General features: G+C 54.5%; 1 protein-coding gene across 3 annotated transcripts in view; it reads right to left on the bottom strand.

Annotated features, from left to right (window-relative positions):
* Window positions 1–362: 362 nt before the first annotated feature.
* The window catches only part of ZNF512B (zinc finger protein 512B), a 29,995-nt gene continuing 10,613 nt past the window's right edge, over window positions 363–19,744 (bottom strand). For 2 of the 3 annotated variants that reach the window (XM_064729735.1, XM_064729734.1), the window contains exons 9-17: window positions 19,100–19,224; window positions 16,601–16,693; window positions 15,721–15,819; window positions 14,733–15,020; window positions 13,971–14,162; window positions 7,668–7,769; window positions 6,610–6,672; window positions 4,520–4,618; window positions 363–4,155 (exon numbers count right to left, since the gene is read on the bottom strand). In XM_064729735.1, coding sequence (XP_064585805.1) covers window positions 3,862–4,155; window positions 4,520–4,618; window positions 6,610–6,672; window positions 7,668–7,769; window positions 13,971–14,162; window positions 14,733–15,020; window positions 15,721–15,819; window positions 16,601–16,693; window positions 19,100–19,224 — 1,355 coding nt within the window. In that variant the 3' untranslated portion in view covers window positions 363–3,861. The remainder of the gene's footprint in view (window positions 4,156–4,519; window positions 4,619–6,609; window positions 6,673–7,667; window positions 7,770–13,970; window positions 14,163–14,732; window positions 15,021–15,720; window positions 15,820–16,600; window positions 16,694–19,099; window positions 19,225–19,744) is intronic. The other variant, XM_064729736.1, reaches the window with a different exon arrangement.

Here is a 19,744-nt window from a genome sequence, read left to right as displayed (position 1 = left end):
CAGAAGAGGATTTATTCCCACGCTGGGAGAGCCGGGGGGTGGCTCCAGGTCCCGCAGAGCTCCCCAGGGTGGAGAAGCCCTGGGCTGGATGTGGCCAGGACACGCTGGATGCTGCTGATGGGATGGGTGTATTGGAAACAGCTTTAAGGGGGATTTCTACCATGGAGTGGGGGGCTGTGGGCATTGGGATCCCCCTGGCACCACCAGCCCTCACCTTCCCATCCCAGTTTTGGGGCACCCCTGGGCTGGTGACCACATGCTCCATCCCCTCAGCCACTGCCAGGAAGGACAAACCCAAACCCCCCGGATCCCTTGTCCAACCCTCCCACCCAAGTGCCCAATAACGGTGCTGACAGTGCTAATAAAAAATCAATAACCATTTATTCGATACAGCTGTTTCATACATACAGTACAGGGAGCGCCTCGGCGCCGCTCGGAGCTGCTCGGACAGTACTCTCCAACTGAGGATTTGTCAATGATTAACAAAAGAACAGATCATCACAAATCGGGAGTTTATTATAAGATAGTTTACCGTTAAAACAATTTTATTTTTTGCAAATAAACACTTTTTAATATATATATTTATATATTTATATATATGGTTACAAGTGATAAATTGAAATTTTTTTTTTCCTTTTTCTGTGTTTTTTTTTTCTGTTTTAATTTTTTCCCCAAAATACACTTATGCACTAATAACTGGCATCGACGAGAAACATTCGGATATGCCGTGGGATGGGTGTCACGAGGAGAGAAAGAAAAGAACAAAATGCTCTCAAGGTTCCTGGGGGTGGGAGATGCTCCAGGCTCGGGCAGCTCCATCCACTGCTGTGACACAGCCAACCTCACCAGGGCAGGTGTTGGAGCTGAGGCTCCCCAGTTCCCCACAATCCAAGCTTTCCATGACTTCCCACAGGCTTGCAGCCCATGCCTGCTCCCATGGAGGTTTAACCCTTTCCTTGGGGAAATGGGTGATGGGATGGTGGGTTTCCCCAACAGTGGAGGTGCAGGACCACAATGTCACAGTGCCCAGGGTGACAAAATCCCCAAATCCCACGGGTGATGGGATGGAAGGGGACAGGACAACTCATTCCCCATCTGGTTCCACAGCCTCTGCCTGTCCCTCTGGATCAAGGTGGATTCCCCTGTGGCACTGCCTCACTGGGAGCACCTGAAGGGGCACAACCTACTGGCCCCAGCAGTGACACTGTGGTGTCCCCTGGCCCTGCCTGCTCACCTGTCGTGGCACTGGCAGGTGCTGGGGATCCCAGCATTGCTCTGGAACCTTCCCTGGACAAGCAGGAGAGTAAAGGATGCCTCATGGAGAAGGTGTGTGTGGGGGGAACATGTTCCTCTCTGAGTGATGACTACTGGGGAAAAAACCCTGAAGATTTCACTTTCTCATAGGAATTCCCTCCTGACCATGGTGCTGCCCTCACTGGGACTGTGAGTGCTCTGAGGGTGACAGGGACAGCCCCAGCACCAGGACTGCTGCTCCCACTGCCTGCCCTGAGACCCCAGATGGTCCCTGGGGTCCCATCCAGGGCTGGTGTCACTCTGTGAGGCCACTGCAGCTGCCCCTGCTCCTGCCAGACACTCATTATGGAAGCAGAGGTGGATTTTGATCTGGACCTCCCAATGACCCCCTGAACCGGCCCTTTCCCATGTCTACCCTGCCCTGAGCAGCTCCCAGGGCTCCCTGCCTGTGGAGCACAGCGCTGCCAGTTAATTTAATCAATGAGAAGCCAATTAATTGCATGTTAATGAGAACAGAGTCCCAGGCCATGCCCAAGGGGAGACACTGAGGATTGTGCGGTGACCATCCAAGCCAGCAGCCCAGGCTACCCAGATCTCCCTTCCCTAGGCCAGGGCATGGAGCCCTCCTGGGGGGCTTCCCTCCATGGCAGGACATGATTTTGGGATCCAGAGGCTCCCTCTGCACCCTCACAGAGATTTCAGTGCCAGACCCAGAGCTCTGCCTGTGCTCCCCCTCCTGCTGCTGCCTGTGAGCTGTTCCAAGCTGTCCTCCCAAAGCTCTCCCTGTTCCCCAGGGAGGCAGGATCTACCCCAGTGACACCATCCAAACATGATCTGATGAAGTGCAGGAGCGACCAGGCTGAGCTGCAGTGACTAATTAAGCTTTCTCACTAATTGCCTTGAGGCCCAGCACAGCCAGCAATGCTCAGGCAGTTCCCTCAGCTGCTCACTGGGCAATGCAGAGGGAGGATCCAGGTGCCAGAGCTGTGGACAGAGCAGGAGCCCTGGACCCTGAGAAGCCACCCTGGCTTCAGCCACCCCTGTCCCCCCTCCCTGGCTGGAATAACCTGCCAGTGGAGGATGTTAATTGTGACTGAGCTGCTGCTCACAGCAGGGAAAGACACCGAGCCTCTGGTGGGCAACAAGGAGCAGTGAAGGAAAGCGAGGACTGAGGTTTGAATTGATTAAAGCAAAAGCAGAAGCTCCCCCTCTGATGCCTCTTTCCTGGCTCTGCATAGGGGAAAAATCAATTTAAGGTTTTCTGTTGTGCTACTGAGAGGATTCGTGCCCATTTCCCAAGGACCGAGGTAGCCTGGTTTTGTCTGGAGATGGGCACACCCCGGTCCAGGGATGGCTCCCCTGGGCTGAGCAAGGTGCGGTGACAGGGTCAGCACAGGGGCAAAGGAGAGCTCCAGGGAAGAGCACAAGCAGGGGTGGCACCACAAGGACCTGCCACCCTGAGAAGGGTGGTCAGGGGCTCAGATGCATCTTTGGAAGCAGAGACTCCTCCTATGGTGGGTCCCAGCCCAAAAGGACAAGGGGAGTGTGAGGTGGCTGGGCAGCAGCTGGGCTCATCCTACAGCAGGACCCATGATTGTCTCTTGATGCTGCCCCATCCCTGTGGCCACAGCTGGGGAACTGAGACTCCATTCCTCCCTTCTGGGTGATGGCACCATCAGGAGGGAGCACAGTGGACCCTGAATCACCCTTAGATGCCCCCAGGCTGGGGGGCAGCTCCTTGGCTGCCATCTCCCCCTGACCCTGGCACTGCCATCGTGTCTCTGCCATCACAGCACTCCAGGCCCGGCACACACAACCCCAGCACTGAGGCACAGCTCCCTCACTGCACCCCCTCCACGGCTGCACTGCCACTCTCACGGTGCCCACAGCATTCCCACAACTTCCCATTAAACCCTCTATAGCCTGACCAGCTGCAGAGCACCCCCTCTCCTGCTCACACTGCCAGTGTGCATCCCTCTCCCTGCTCCTTGCTCTGCCCGTGCCTTGCAGACAAACAAACCAACCCTGCCGAGCCCTCAGAGCCGCTCCCTGCCCAGCACCTTCCCCCGGACCCGCGGCTGCAGGGGAAGCGCTGCCAACCCTCCCACACTGCAGCATCCCCTCCCGGCCGGCTCAAACATCTTTGGAAACACCACCCGGAGCTGGGAGGCTGCTGGACAGCCAGGCAGCTCCCCCTGGAGCCGCTGGGGAGGGTCCCTGCCCACGGACCCCGCTGCTATTGCACTTCTCTTTCGCTCAAGCGTCACCAGGTTGGCGCAGGGGAGGGGAACCACGGGCCGGGGGAGGCAGCGGGGCCCCACCGAGGGCTATGTACATGGGCAAGGGGTGGAGAACGTTCCAGCTTCCTTGATCCTGTTTGTTTTCCAGTGTGAAACAAGGTCCGTGATTTGTTTAAAGTGGTTAACTGGTATTTTCTGTCTCTTTTTTTTTTCTGTCTTTTTTTTTTTTCTTTTTGTAAAAAGAGGGTGAGAGGAGGGTGGGGCGAGAGGAGGTGGGATGGGGAGGAGGGGACATAAAACTGGGAGAGACCCCCACCCTGTTACCCTGGGCTGTAAACGAATCCTCGGAGACGAGTCTCTGAGCTGCTCATTTCTCGGGCATCTTGCTGGCTCCTCCCTTCCGCTGGCTCGGGGGCTTCAGGCCGAGCTCGTCCCCCTCGGGGCTGCCCCGGGAGCCTTCCCAGTGCTCGAGGCTTTTCTTGTGATTAGTCTTTGCTGCCACGCTCTCTCTGCCCTTCGGGGACATTTCCGGAGGCCTCTCCTTGGGTTTTCTCCCCCTTTTCTTCCCGTTTGTGCTTTTCTTTTTCTCCTCTTTGCTGGAAGAAAGCTGTTCCCTGTTTTTCTTTTTCCGGCTGGCCTCTGAGGAGGTTCGGAACCAGTTCTGTGTCCGTGGGGTGACACGGGGGTTAGTGACAGTCCTGGGAGCAGGCACTGGAGCACCAGCACACCCACCCCGAGCCTGGCACATCCCTCACCCCACTGGCATCACCTCTCTGAGGTCAAACTGCTCAGGCTGAGCTGCTGCAATGAGCCTGGGGGTGTCAGGGACACCAAGGGGGACAGGGAAGAATCCCTCAGGCTGACTGGGAGCTGTTAGTCAGCTCTGCTCTTAACAGGCATAGATGGATGGATGGATGGATGGATGGATGGATGGATGGATGGATGGATGGATGGATGGATGGATGGGGACAGCCCAAGGATGTGTGTGTCAGAGCAGCCCAGCCCAGCTCCAGCTGTTTCCTTACCTCCGAGTGAGCCTTGATGATGTGGTACTTGACGCCGCTCTCGGAGCTGAACTCCTTCTGGCACAGGAGGCAGCGGTACTTGCCCACTGAGTGCTCCCCCTGCAAGACACAGCAGCTCCTGCAGAGCCCAAAGCGCCCCAGTGGGTGGCCCTCCCCTGGCCCTGGCCCTCCCACGACCTCAAAGTGACACAAAATAAACAGACACAGGTGGTTCAGACACTCATGACTGAGCCACCAGATCTCTGACAGCCTCAGTGCTGGGTCAGGAGCTCACAGCCACATCCTCTTTCTGAGTTTCAGTCCATGCCACTCGTGCTGCTGCTTGTGTGTCCCCAACATCAGGTGATGGGGCCACTGCCCCCCTGTCCTCACTATCAGCAGATCTGTGATCCCCTGGGACTGAGCCACCATCAGATTTATGTCCAACACTCACCTCATTTTCCTGTTACATTGTCAAAGAGCCAGGGTGAGTGCTGGATTCCTGTCACCAGCGCCCTGGTGGGATGACAGATCTCCTGGCCCTGCTGCAGGTCATAGCACGTGGGAGATAATGGACTCTCTATTGATGAAGGGGTTATGGATGGGCCCTTCTGGGCCATATATTTCCTCCCTGGGAATTTCTCCATAGCTGTAAATCTTGAGTCAGACAGGTCTCTCATTTCAGGAGAGGACAGGCCTGGCTTCACGAATCCTTGTGCAAAATCATGTTGGTGCATCAATCCCCACTGAGGATGGGGTGCTGCCTGGGAGCAGCCTCTGCTCTTGCTAGGGCTCTGTGTATTGCAACCAGTTCTGCAGGATTTTACAGTGGCAATCACAGACCAGTTCTGGAGGGGCTGTGATTTATTTATTTATGCCAAATTTGTTGGCATATGTATTCAAAGTAAATCCTCTCCCTTAAGGGGAAGAATCCTGCTGATGGCAGTGTGGGGGTCACAGAGTAACTTGCCATTGCTGACTCCCAACACCTGGCCCCAGCTGTGCCAGATCCAGAGGGTGCAGCTCTGTGCTTCATGGAAATGTTCATGCAAATCCTAGCTGCTTCCTGTGCATGGAACCAACCAGAAACCACCTCCATTTTCTCTCTGAGAAGGAGCTGTCCTAGTCTTGTGTGTTTGCTCTTTTATCCTGCATAAATCCAGCTTCTCCTGCCGGATCTCTGCAGCCCATTTTCTAAATGATCTCATTAAGGGCTGCTGTTCCAGCTAGCACTGGAGGAGTGCAGGAGTTGGTGTTTTTAATAACCACAGGGTATGTATTGGAGCTGCCTCCTGGAAGCTCCATTCAATGGAAGCTGCAGCTGGAAATGTTTCAGGGTATAAAGCTTTAGCAGCTCTTACTTGGTTCCAATTTGAGGGACCTACACAGATCTCCTGATCCCTCCCCTGGGGCAGCTGCAGGGCACTGGAGCTCAGGGCTGCTCCATCCATCCAGTGGGAGGGCACTGGTCTCTGCACAGACCAGCTTCCAGACCCAGCTTATCCCAGGAGGCACCACACCAGCATCCCTCCAGCTGGGCTTCCAGAGGGGCTGTAGGGCTGCCCAAATTGATGGAAGAAGACTCCTGATTCCCACTTGCCTCAGGAAACATTCAGTTTACAGCACTGAGCTCCTTGGCTCTGAGCTGCTGTGGCTGTGTGTGGTTGTTGTGTGACATGCTGGCCATGCTTAGCCAAGGGCATGTGAATGATCTGGGGGCTGCAGGGACCAGCTGGGCAGGGGTTGCCGTGGGACAGGAGGACAGGAGGCAGGAGTACTGCTGTGGGTCTAAGTGTGTCTGGAGCTCCCTGTGTGTCTTTGTGTGTCAGAGGTTTGGGCTTGGGTGAGAAGCCTGTGTTGTGGGACCTATTCTCCACAACTGGAATAGCAGCTACATCCCCTATATCCCACCTACTCAGCTCAAGCCTCTCTGCTTCCATCTGCCTGATGACAACTCATTGGAGCAGCACTGCCAGCCAGACCTCCAGCACCAGCATCCTTTAACCTGTGCCATTGTCCCTTGCCTTGTTCCTTCCAAACCAGCTGGGGGGGAAGAGAAAACCCACCACCAAAGCCACCTGTGAGAAAAGGGTGTAAAAGGCAGGACCTACCTTGTTGCAGTTGGCCAGGTGAGCTTTCAGCCCCGAGACACTGGAGTAAATGGCTTCACAGCACTGCAGGGAAAAACAAAGCAGGGTTAGCCATGATCCCCCTCATCCCCTGCCTTCCTCTGAGCTGTGGCCAGGAGCCTGCTGAGGCAGCACGGCCACGGGCCCCGGCTGAGCAGTGTGAGGTTAATGCTCTGCGAGGCGCCCGGGGCTCTGGTCACACGTTTCCCATTAACGCTAATGGGAGTCATGTGGCCACATCCCTCTGCAACGGGCTGAGAAACGTCTCCCCTCAATGTCTCCGTGGAAAACCTACATTTGTGAGCTGTCGGGAGGTCCTGCTGGGCTACAGGAGCTCTTGGAGCCGCAGCAGAGGCTTAACAGAGAGGAGAAATCACCCAGGCAGCAGCATGACCAGTTTCTGAGCAACGTCTTTTCCAAGTGCCTGTGTATGACATTAATTAGCCAGCCCGGCTCCCCTGGCCTTGTGGGAACTGCCTCCTTCAGAACTCCCATTAGCAAGGCTTTGTTTGGGACGATAAATCCAGGCTCAGCACCAGGGTGGGGTTCACCTCTCTGTCAGCTCGGGCCAAGGCCGTGTTTCTCAGGGAGATGAGGCACACGCACCATGCCCTGAGGTCTGTGCTTGTCCCAGGGCTTTAAAAAGCTCGGCTTAAATCTATCTCCGTTTAACTCTGAGAAAAGCAGGTTTTCTGCATCAAAAGGCTGAGCAGGATGTGCAGCCTTCACCCTGTCAGGATCTTGGGAGCTTCCCAAAGGCAGCTCCAGAGCTCAAACTGGGCAATGCTGCACTGTCAGCCCAAGGGTAGCCCTGTCCCCAAGCCTGGTGGCTTGATCACACAAGGAGAATCACAAAGGTGGGACATGCTTTAACCAGACACAGCAGCAAGCTCAGGGAAAGGAGGTGAAATGAGTGTCTGAGCATCACTGTGATCAGGGGCCCAATAAGAACCATTTTTGGTTGGTTTCTGCCCCAAAATTTCCCCCTTCCTCCAGCAGATGGAGACCAGCCAGCCCACAGAAGAACAGACAATCCTTACGTTGTTGGGACAGTTGATGCGGCCCTTCTCCTTCACTTCATTCTTCCAGTTTTCCAGCAGCCTGGGATTGAGCTTTGGGAGCCCTGGCCGGGTGTAATTGAGCTGTGAACAATAGCAGTTGATTAGCAGAGCTGCACACCCCAGCCCAGTCCATGGTCCTGCCTCTTCACATGGGTCTTGCCCTGCTCTGAAGGGAATAGGAGCTGAAAACTACTTGGGAGGCTTCCTGAGATGCCATTCTCCCCTTGGGCACACAGAGTAGGGAGGTGGCTCTGCCCACTGCCCTGCCACCAGCGAGGAGTGTCTGGCAAACAGGAGAGGAGAGGCTCCTGCTCCCGGGTCCATGCCCACAGGGCCAGGACTGGACCTGGCCTTTTGGTGCACAGCCCTTCTGCCATGTTTTATAACCAGGGGAATAAACAACCCTGCACACTGGGCAGAGGGGCCTCCATGGCTGCCTTCCATGGATGAATGGGCACAACCCGTTAAACAATGAAAGGCTCTTGTGTCTCTGCCTCTCCTTCTGGCAGGGCTGCTCCTTCCAAGTGCTTTTAATTAGCGCTTTATTAGCGACTTTGAGGGTTAGCATAGCAGGCTGGCCTTCCCAGCTCCAGTTCTGCCTGTTCAGCACAAGCCAAGGCAGCTGTGGCAGCCCCAGGCACCTCCAGGCCTCCCAGCCACTGTGCCTGGCCCTACCTGCAGGGCTGCTCCCAGCCTGACCCTGAGCCCTGTGCCAAGGTCTGCAGGGGACACTGCTGCACAGCCACACCAGCACAACTGCCAGCCCAGCCTGGTGTTGTTGTTGTGGGTGCTGTTTCAGTTCTGAGCCCCAAACCACCTGAGTGGGAGCAATGCATGGTGCAGATGTGGGTACCTGAGCACCTGCCACTCTCCATGGGCACCTCTGAGCACTGGACCCAACTGCATCCATGCTGGATGAGAGGATGCACGGCCACAAGGTGCTTGCAGAGGTGCAAACCCAGGCCAAATATTCCCCGAGGTCCTGGAGCTGGTGGTTTGGAGGCAAAAGGAGGCTGGCTGGATTTCTCTTCCAGCTGTGACTTTTCCTGAACATGCTGATAAAGCTGCAAATCTGCATTTGGCCAACTCACCCCAGCTGCTCCCAAACCTCCCAGCAAAGGGAAGCTGGGGATGTTGCAGGCTCAGATGCCAGCCCCTCCTTTCCACTCAAACTGAAGTGATCCATGTGCCCCTGCAGCCCTCCCCTTGGCACGTGGCAGGGCACGGCTGGGTCAGGGAGCACTGGGCTCCATGTGAGGGGCAGGGGCACAGGGCCTTGTGAAACAGCTCTGTGAACACTGCTGAGGACGGATGTGGATGTGGAAAACTCCCCCGAGCCCCAGCGCTGCAATTCTGTCGTGCTTCGCGGCTGGGGGAGAAGCCAGCAGAGCTCTTTGAAGCTCTGGGATTGTGCATCTACCAAGAGCTTGGTCCCCAGCCCAGGGAGGGCAATGCCACCTCCAGGGTAGAACACAGGAGTCCCTTTTTGCCATTGATACTGAGAGCCAGGATGCCAAACAGCCTCCATAATTAAAACCCAATCAATCCCATGAATGAGCAAACATTAACGGTAACCGCACACAGCCCCAGCAACAACCTCTCCCTCTGCCTGTCCCCGGGGAGGAGGCGAGGGGGGATGTTCAGAGATGTGGACTCTGCTGCTCTGCTTTCCCACTCCAGAGAAAAATCCCTCCCTGCTCTCCTCCAACAGTCCTGCACAATAACATGCAAATCCCATGTCTTCCCAGGGCGCTGCGGTTCTGGGAATGTCAAAGTCATCTTTATGTCTCTATTAAGAGGAAGCCCCAGGCATGGAATATTTTATATTTTTTTTTCTTTTCCATTTATTTTCCTCAAACAGCCTGTAAGTGAAAATTTTCATGGCCAAATCATTAAACGACTACAACTGGTTTTGGCTACAGCCCATCTCTTGTGAACAGTCGAAGGATGCTGGGCTGGGAAGGTTTGTTTCCTCTGACTGACGGTTTTATTTAATTAACTTTCATATTTCAATCCTCTCTGCTCCCTAGACAGCTCTCCCCTTCCCCAAAATATATCACAGTAAATGAGAACCATGCAGGACGTCTCAGCTGACAAGCACCCCTGAAGCCTCACCAGGTCCCCAGCACAAGGTACAGCTCTCCCTTCATCCTGTGGAAGTTGTGGGTGATGCTGTGAAGGCAAAATGCACCCAGGGGTGCTGGGCAGCAGCCAGGTCCCACTGGAGGGTCTGCAGAGCAAGGGAGGAAGGACGGACTCGGCCCCACAGCTGGAGCTGGGATCCGGTTTGGCCCCCAGTGCCACGAGTCTGCAGGGCTCAGCCTGGCTCCTGCCTGCATTGCAGGGCCATTGTTTTGGGGGACAAACCCAAGCCAGCCTCTTCTGCTCTGGAATTTATCCTGGTTCCAGTATAAAACCTCAAGCCTGGAGATGACTTTTCCCCTTTAGCTTTATGACTGGCCTATGGCTGCCGCTTGCTCCAGATCCCTGGCACCCCACGGCACCAAACTCCACAGGGACGTGCAGATTCCATGGCTGCCCCTACTGACACTGAGACCCCCAGCTGTGGGGAGGCAAATGGAGCGTCCATGTATCCCAGAGTGGAGCTGTGCATCCCTCCATGTGTGGCACAGCTCGTGCCTGGGCTGCAGGAGCCCATCACAACCTCCAGCACCTTGAAGCAAGGAACCCCACCTCAAGCTCCACCAAGAAAGTGTCACACTTCTAGACAATGGACTATCCACAGCATTTTCTCCCCTTCTGCCTCTTAGATGCCTCTTCCCTCTGCTCAAGGAGGTTGTTTCTCATCCTCCACTGCATCCCAGAGCCCACTGCCATGAGCTGGGAACCTGCAGCCTCAAGGCTGCTCATGGCAGGCCACAGCCCTAGCAAAGGCCAGAGGAGGGTCAGCATCATCTTCACGGAGCTTCTGCAGAGGGGATTTTTCCCAGAAAAGCAGCAGGGGTGTGCCCTTCCCCATCTGACATCCCCAGCAAGCGGCTGTTGTGAAACACCCCATCTGTTTCAGCTTATCTGGAGGCAAATAAAGATCGGAGCGAGAAAATAAGACTCCAGTGTATATTTAGAAATGCTGGATTTGGTTAGCAGAGACCGAAGGCAGCGCAGGGCCTGGGATGGAGCAGCAATCGTTTATTCTGCTGCCATTGCTTTGGTGTGAAGGAATCCATCCTCCCGGGGAAAGGCGAACGCATCCCACCACAGGCCACCAACGGCATCCAGAGCCAGCATCCCTCTGTCCCTGTCCCCGGCTGGGACCGGCTGCCACGTGGCCCCAGAGCAGGGGCTGCAGTGGGGCTGAGAACCCCTGTGTCCCATCAGCTTGTGCCTTTCCCTGGGAAAAGGTTTTGCTGCCTGGAAAAGCGATGGAGAGGGGTGGCTTTCTTCATCAGCTTCCTTGAAATCAGCACTGACTGCTGGGACCATGGTGGGGAACTGGGGAGTTCAGGGATGGAGCTTGTCCTGTGTTGCAGGGAGTTTGGGTGTATCCATCCATCTCTGGCTACAGACCTGAGCTGGGAAGCATCTGTCCCTCTGGAATCCTGGAAATCCCTAGGACTTGCTGAAAAGGTGAAGGAGCAGCTGCAATCTGCTGACATCCCTGACATCCCACTTCTCTCCGTGTCCAGTACAGGCTCTGCAGGTCCAGCAGTGTACTCCCAATGGCTGGGCATGACTCAGGGGGAAGAAGAGGTGGTGGTGGTGGTGGTGTGGTGGCTTTTCTGGGAATTCCATCAGTTCCCACCAGTCCCATGGTCAAGGTGAACTGGTGTTTATCATCCTCCTGCTGCTTCAGTGGCTCTGGGCTGTCAGCTCCCTCAGGGAGGGCCACCACACACATGTGATAGGGTGGTGGCACGGGGACATGGGGACACTGCTGGCTGCTCTGAGCCTCCCATGTGGCACAAGGCTGTCCCACAGGCAGTTCTGTTTTGGGGCCGTAATGAGGTCAAATTGGGCACTTGCTGGGAGGTTTCTTTCTATCCCCTGAACTGAACCAACTTGTAAAGGCAAAGGAATACTGAGCAATGCAAACTGTGGCTGAGCAGAGCAGCTCAGAGCGTGCTGAAGTCAGCAAGCTCCCACCAGCCTGCCTGGGCAGAACCTGCCTCCCACCTCCTCCCAGCATCGCTCATCGAGAAAAAATGTCATAGACTGAACAGATTATAAAGTGTTGTCAAGGGAACGTGACAGTCACTGCAAGACGTACCCAGAGGCACACGCACGGCTCTGTACGGATTCACCCACTACACTGACTTCCTCCAAAATCCATGTGGGATTTCATGCAGGGCCTGAGGTCTCTTGATCCTCCAACTCAAGAGCCTTGTTTTGCCATCTGGGAGCTGATCCAATTCCCCCCTTTCCCATCTTTAATGCAAAACTGCTTCTGCCAACCTCACAGCAATTCTTTGCTTTTTAGCACCGAGATGGGGCTTGGTTAAACTTAAACAATCAGGCTCTGAACACAAGAAATGTCTCATTAAAAAAGCCCACCAGCACTTCATGGAGCAGTTACACCAGTGCTGGGACCTTTACGATGCCTTTGTCAGCCTGAGCATGTGCCCCTGCTCCAGGCCTGGGGTCCTGGCTGCTCCCTCAATTCAAAAAGAAAATACCCAAAGTCATGAGTAAAGGGAACTATTCCAAGTGGAAAGAGAAGAATGCAAGAGCTGAGGCAGGAGAGGGGAAAAGAGAGAAGCACACCTCTTCTCCCACAGTATCTGATATGAAACAGCTACTTTGGGCTTGGTTTTTTAAAAGTTATTAATGCATTGCAGCTGAAGTCATCTGGAAACAAACAATGGCAACACCAAGCACCGGGGAAATAAAATGTTTGCAAGCAGTTCTGGCCCTGAAATGCCCAGCTCTGCCCCAAGGTGGATAGCAGAGCTGCAGCTGGATCCCCTTCTGTGCCAGTGCCTCACTGGGGTGCCAATGGGGGTAAAGAAGCTGCTGGTTTGTTTCTGGGCTGGTTTTCCAGCTGCCCACCACATGCAGACCAGAGGTGAGCCAGGCCTAGTTTCTCTGGGCCTCTACAGGACCATGGTGGCACTTCTGCTGAGCACACACAGGTGCCAGGACAGCATGGGACAGCCTGTGGGAGCAGGAAGGCATTGTGGTGCAAGCTCTGCTCTCCTGCCACCCCTTTTCCTGGTGACCACCATCACTTCTCCAAGCTGGCTCTGAGACTTGGGCTGGTCTCATGGCTTGGGGTAGGTCCTCTGGGCTGGGCCTGTTCACACTGTCCTGCTGCCCTCTGATCCTCAATTTCATCTTTGCAATGTACCCAGTATCTTTCCAGGGTGAATTTCAGAGCACTGGACAAGAGATGCCCAACTCTTCAGAGCAGGGAACAGGCCTGGCACCTACCTGCAGAGTCACCTGCTCAGGAAACAGGCTGCACCTCATGCAGAGACTGCATTGAGTCCTGGCAAACAAAAAGAACTCCTATTCCCTCTCTTTTTTTTCCCTTTACGCTGAAATGGTTTATGATTTTCTGCTGCTTCATTTCTTTTACAGCCCAGAAGGAGCATACCTGAGGGAATTTTAGCTTTAGTACACCCCCAGGAATAATCAAGCTCTCCCACAGGCAGAAGGGAGGTTTGGTTTAATGTGTACTCACTCCAATGCCTACAAAAAGCTCAAGCCTTTGGGGCCCTGTGCAAACCCCACAGCACTGCTGCTGAGCTCGGGGGGCTCAGTTCTGTCTCCACTCACTGCCTTCCTCTGCTCCCAGCAGCACTGCTCTGGGATGCTGCAGGCCTTTTACCTCCAGGAAAGCATTTCCCAGAAGTTAAGGAAGAGATGTGGAAAGGAGGGAATTCTGCCTGGGGCATCTTTGCTCTCTGACAGCGCAAGGGAGATGGTTTCAGATCTGATCTGCTCTCTTCACGTGCTCCTCTTGGCTGCCAGCCTCTACTTCCCTGCTCAGCATGGACCAGAAATGACCTCTCACCCCAACACTCTCAGGGCCAGACCTTGATCTCTCTTCCCAGTGCACCTCTTCCTCAAAGGGCACAGCTGCCTGTGCTGGGAGCCTCCAGACCACAGCGGCTCAGCCTGAGCTGGGTGGGCTCTTCAGCAATAAATCTGCCATCACAGCTAATTAATTTAAGGCACAGCAAGTGAGACATGTGAGCCCTCAACCAGCTGGGGCCAGGCTGGAATCCTGAAATCTCCGTGTGCAGCTGGAGCCAGGCTAGAATCCTGGGATCTCTGTGTACAGCTAGTGCAAAATCAAAAGGAGAATTAAAAGCTGCTCACCCGCTTTGTTTCAGGCACCAGGTCATCCTTCATCCTCCTTTTGGTCCAATCCCTGGCCAGCTCATCCTCTGCTATCTCCTGGAGGTGGAAGACGGCGACTTGGGCCGACGTCCGGCGGATGCGGCCGCTCGGGGTCCTCTCAAAATCCTCTACAGGAGCAGGCTCTGGCTTCACCTCTGGCTCCTCTGGAGGCTGCAAGAGAGACAGAGTCAGGGAGGGCATGACAAGAGAACAAGTGAGCTCTCCGGCCCCAGGATGGGGATGCTGGGATTGGGGCTGTGTGTTTCCAGGCTTGCTTTGTGCCTCTGCCCTGGAGCATGGGAGCAAGGGGAGCACCCGCCTCCCTGAGCCCAGCAGCAGCCATAGGCTGTGTCCCTCCGTGCTCCCACGGGTATAAATGTCTCCAGTTATTAGATTTAGGGAGTGATTAGCGTTGGATGCACTGTCAGTAGGGATCAACAGAACAGAAAGGGATGCTCCCCAGGGATAGAGCCTGCCACCCCAGCACTGGCAAGCAGCCGGCGCTTGTGAGGGAGCGGCCTGAGGTCTGGCTTTTTATTCCTGCACAGCATAGATGCAGGGTGGGCTGCAGCAAAGCCCTGTGGGCACCGGGGAAAGGCAATGCTGCTGACCACTCCCATAAAACAACATTTTTGAAGGGGTGGAGGAGGGTGCACCCTGTTCCCCACAGCACTGCATGGTACAACACACATCATGGTGATTTGAGGGAGAAAACAACACCGGCCCGACGGCTGCACCTGCCTTGCCCGGCCCGGCCCTGCCCGGCTCGGTCCTGCCCACGGGCTCCGCAGCTCTGCAGTCCCCCCCGGGGGGGGATGGCCCCGCTCCTCGGGCCGCAGGGGCCTCCGGGGGGCTCACCGAGGCCGTGTGCTCTGACCGCACGTGATAGTCGTGGCCAGCCTTGGATTTGTACTTCTTGCCGCAGTGTGGGCAGCTGAACACGGGCTTGTCGGCCTCGGCAAGCTGCTTGCCACACCGCTTCTGGTGGTACTGGTAGCCCATCAGGCTGGAGAAGTTGGCCACGCAGCCCTATGGAGATGGGGAGAAGGGGAGGATTAAGGAGGGCTGGGGTTTCACGTGGCCATAAGGCTGGGGTGCCGTTTCTCCAGAGAGGAACATTCCCGAGGAGCCCACTCTGAAGAGCAGCTCTGCCAACCCATCCCGTCCAAGTACTGGGGAATTCGACAGTTCCCAAAGAGCCAGGCACAAGCACAACAGACAATGCCCTGGAGGGACGGGAGGAGCTGTCCCCGCCCCGGCACTCCCTGCCCAAACACACGGACAGAGCTCTCTGGACAGACACACAGCAGGCAGCAGGAGGGGAAGGCACTGGGGAGGCGCTGCCTGCACGGACAGCAAAGCACACCCGCGGGACAAACCTCTGCCACACGCCTCCCTTACCTGTTCGTGACTTGTCTGCAACCCGCTGGCTCTGCTTTTGGTGTGGTTTGGTTTTATGCTGTGCCCAGGACAGGCTGTGCTCCTTCCTGAGCTCAGGAGGCAGAACTTGCCCTCCAGCACTCCTCAGTCTGCCCTGTGCCCACCCTCCTGCAGGGCTGTCCCGTTGCTGGAGGGCACAGAGCCACTAGGACAGGGATTGGGATGGCTGAGCTAAGGTGGAAACGTTGAGCACATGCCAAGGGATGCCTGCAGAGTACATGTCCCCTTCTGCAAGGGACTCTCTCCTTCCACTTTTTCACAGAACGAGAAACAAGAATTGTTCTCGTACCTCATTGGGGCATTTCAGTTTTCCCATCTGCTTTAGCACTTTCCTCAGCCTTTCCCGCTCTTCCTGTTCACCAAGTCCAGCGGTTTCCACAGGAACAGGCTGGAAACAAGGAAGTAACAGAAGCGACAGAGTCAACCATTTACTCATGTCCTCTGTGCCAGGAGTGGATGGTAAAGCCCTGCCTTGCAGGGAGCTGCCCTGGGCTGGAGGGAACCTCTCATTAGGAGAGCTGGATCTCCCACTGCTTCGTTGGTATGTGCTGGATCTGCTCAGGCCTTTCTTGTGATCACACCCAAAGGGCCAGCTGAGAAACCCAGGAACAGTTCCTGCACAGAGGATTCACCAGCAAGATTGAAGAGCAGGAGATTAAGGCACAGGTAAAAGACAAGTCACAACTGGTAAGCATGGGACATGTAGAAATGTAGTTATGCCTTGCCCTGGTATCTCAGAGATGTACAAAATTTATTCACGATAAATTTTGTGGCTGCTTCTCCCATGCACATTGAAGAGCTAAAGATCAGATTTTGAGATTTGTGCAAGGCAGAACCCATCAGTCCCAGATTTGCAGGCACAATTTTGGAGGCAGAGCTTTGCCACTCAAAATCCACCTCACCATACTCACCAGATCTTCCCCATACTGGGATCTGAAACCCTGTTTTATTTTTCCAGTCCTCTGCTCTACTTATCAGGATCAACAGGAGCCTAACTCACTACCAGAGGAGGAAGGGGGAAGGCCACCATCCTGGCTGAGCAGTGTGTGAAATGCTCCGAAGGTGGATCCCTCCTTTACAAAGATCATGGAGAGAGGAGTTTTGATGGATGGCTTCCTCACCTGCACGGAGAAAGGAGGCACAAGACGAGCACAGCCCAGCTCCCTTACCTTGCTGACGTGTTCAGCCATGGTGTGGTAATTCAGCCCAGCTTTGGACTTGAACTGCTTTTTGCAGTGCTGACACTTCAAGGCATCCTGCAGCTGAAGGAATTAAAGGCAAGTCACCAGACAGGCGACATCCTCCCAAGGGCTGCAGCTGCTGGTCAATAACCCCATGGGTGGCTGTTGCTGCAGCAGTACCCCAGTGGTGGGACCCAGCAGGCAATACAGCACCCCTGTTTTCCATCCCAGGCCCTGTCTGCAGCTCAGAGCTTTCTCTCTGTTGTCCTGGACAATGTTATCAAACCCACATGCCCCAATTTTTGGAAAACATTCCATTTTGGATTTAGATTCAAAGCCTCACTGGCTGAAAACATCTGGATCTGGCGTCTTACTCTTCCTGTTAAAGGGTTAGAGAGAGAAGAAGCTTTGATCTACCAATGCCAGTGGACTGTGCTTTGCAGTCCTGTTAAGTAAGACAGATCCTGGCATACAGTGCAATTTCTGGGTGCCTGGGCTGTGTGAAATTAAGGACACAATCAGAGGAGGATATTTTCTACCTCTCATTGCCCTGCTGTTTGACCCAGCTTGACCTCCTGAGTGTGTGGGGAGATGCATTAACTGCACACCCTGAGGTACAAGGGGCACTTGCACAGTGGGTGAACAGATCTTGGCTTTTACTGAGGCAGGGACCAGAATTTACTGGTTCAGGAGGTTCATGCTCTGGGCACCAGGAGACAGAGTATCTCGACAGGGAGCCAGTGCCTGGCCAGCCGTGGTCATTCCTGCTTCTCCTGCCAGATGATTGAAGGGAGAGTGGTGAAGGTGAAGCAAGACTGAACTAAAAGCTGAAGAGGCAATGAAGATGGATCTGCAAATCTCTCCTCATTATGGAACTCCGGGAAAATGAAGAATAGACTCACTGCAGTCAATTGGGAGTGACTCATGGAACCTGCACTCCCATCAGTTAATCTTGTCCCAGAACCAAGCACTTCATCCTAACAAGGTGGATGCTAACAGCTCCTTGACCCATTATATGCCACTAGCAGCTAACCTGGGATTTACTCCTCTGGTCAACACTTAAACACATACCATGTCCACATTCTAACAAGCTCTCCCACCTGGGATACCAGGAGGATATAACTGCCCTTGCCTCCTTCAGGCCCAAGCACGTTGCAACCCTCTTCATCCCTTATTTCCTTTCCAAAACCAAAGGAAACAAGTCACTAAGCAGACTGCTTAGTGCAGACTGCTCCTTTTTCTTAATAAGAGTTTTGGGAGCCTGCACATCCTTTCCCCATTGTCCAGCTAAGGAATATATCAGTCATTAAAAAGAGGGGGTGCCTCAACCCCAGGCTGGCTCTGATAGGCATCCCACGTGGCTGTAGCAGCAGGGTCTCACTCAGGTTGTGCCACAGGTTCATCTCAGAGATGAAATGCTGAGAGCTGGACCTCTGGCCACACACCTGGAGCTTAGGGACTGTCCTGTCTGGTTTCCATGAAGCATCCTAGCTCCCAGAGCAGCACAGCCAGCTCTGGCAAGGACTCTCCCTCTCAGGAAGTGTGACAGAACACCCACTCCAAGGGCTGGAGCCCGAAATCTTCAGCTGAATATAGGGCTGGCATATTTCCAGCAGGGAAGACACCGCTGACTGCTCCAGCAGAGCCCTGCTCAGCAGGTCATCTGGCTGTGCAGCCTGCACACAGCCAGCCTGGCCTGGGAGATGCTCCAAAGTGGAGGAAATATGACCAATGATGGCCAGGATCCCCACTTCACTGAGGCCAGGAGGATATTGGAGGCGGCAGGATTCTGCCCAGCGTTGCTGTAGGATGGGGTTTGGGAGGGAGAGCAGCCTCCCACTGCTGTATCAACAGCAAGGCAATGGCTGGGGAAGCATTCACAGCAAATGAATGTGGAATCAAAGCCCAGCCACATATTTTCAAAGCAGGAGGCATCGATCCCACGTTGGCTTTCTGTGGCGACGGCTCCGCCAGGTGACGGATGAAGATGTAATCCTGTGCTCTGATGGATGGTGGGGTGGCACAGAGACAATTTTTCACTGCACCATTACTGAACTCCTGCATCCTGACAGCCTGCCTGAGCACATCCAGGCTCAGAGTCTCCCTGAGACACGCTCTCATGCAAACAGTTTATCTGGTCTGATACAAGGTACAGCACACAGTGAAACCCCACAGCCAGGGCTCCAGAGGAGGCCAGATAAGAGACAGCCCCAACAATCTCTCCAACCTTAAAACTATTCCTTTAGCTACTAGAAATACCTGACTCTGTTGAGACACTGGGGCAAAGGGATTCAGAATTGCTGAGAATTAGTGTCCAAATCCCTCTGGGTCAATGCAAGCCAGCCAGCAAGCTGAAGATGACCAACAAGTCTTCTATCAAACACAGTTGAGAAAGGTTTTAGGGGCATCACTGCACATTTATGAGAGGCACACAAACACATCCATTCCCCTTCAAAATTCTTGTGTTTGAATAAAGCAAGGCCTTACTTTCTGGCAGACATCCATGTGTTTCTTGAGTCCCACAATAGTCTTCCTGGTTATAACACTGCAGGTTGGACAGCAAACTTCCCCCTTCTCGCTGATCTCTCGCTGCCACTGGTCCTCGGGGTTTGCTGGTGAGGGAGAGAAGAGAGGTGTCACATCCACCCTGCCTCGGCTGCTTGATTTGATAAGTTGAAAAGCAGTGAAGTGGGGAAGTTCCTGATATTAAAAAAAGAGATAGGCTCTCCCAGGCAAAGCCAAAACTGGACAGGAACCATGCAGCTCTCCCTCTCCCACTCTCCTGCAGCTGCCCAAGTAAACTGGGTCACTGGGTCAATTTTACATGGAGTTACCAGACCTGATGACCTGGGGAAAGACCCAGGTCTTTTCCAACGACTCTGCTATCTTGCACATTGGGAGTTATAAAAAGATGATGATGCCCTCAGCCACCTGATCCTGCCCTGCTTGGAATAACTTCCCCCTGCCAAGTGAAACAATTAGCGGGAGTGAAACAAAGGTGAGCGTCTCAGCTCCATCCGGACGTGTGCCTGGAAAGCTTCCCTGGCAATCCTCTACTGACAGACACGGAGGAAGCTGGGGACTGCTGGCTTCCAGGCATCTGTTTATTTGAATGGCTGTGACTGGTCCTAA

The sequence above is a fragment of the Zonotrichia leucophrys genome, chromosome 20, assembly GCF_028769735.1.
Source record: "Zonotrichia leucophrys gambelii isolate GWCS_2022_RI chromosome 20, RI_Zleu_2.0, whole genome shotgun sequence".
NCBI classification, from domain to species: domain Eukaryota; kingdom Metazoa; phylum Chordata; class Aves; order Passeriformes; family Passerellidae; genus Zonotrichia; species Zonotrichia leucophrys.
This window is presented reverse-complemented; position numbering and strand designations above follow the sequence as displayed.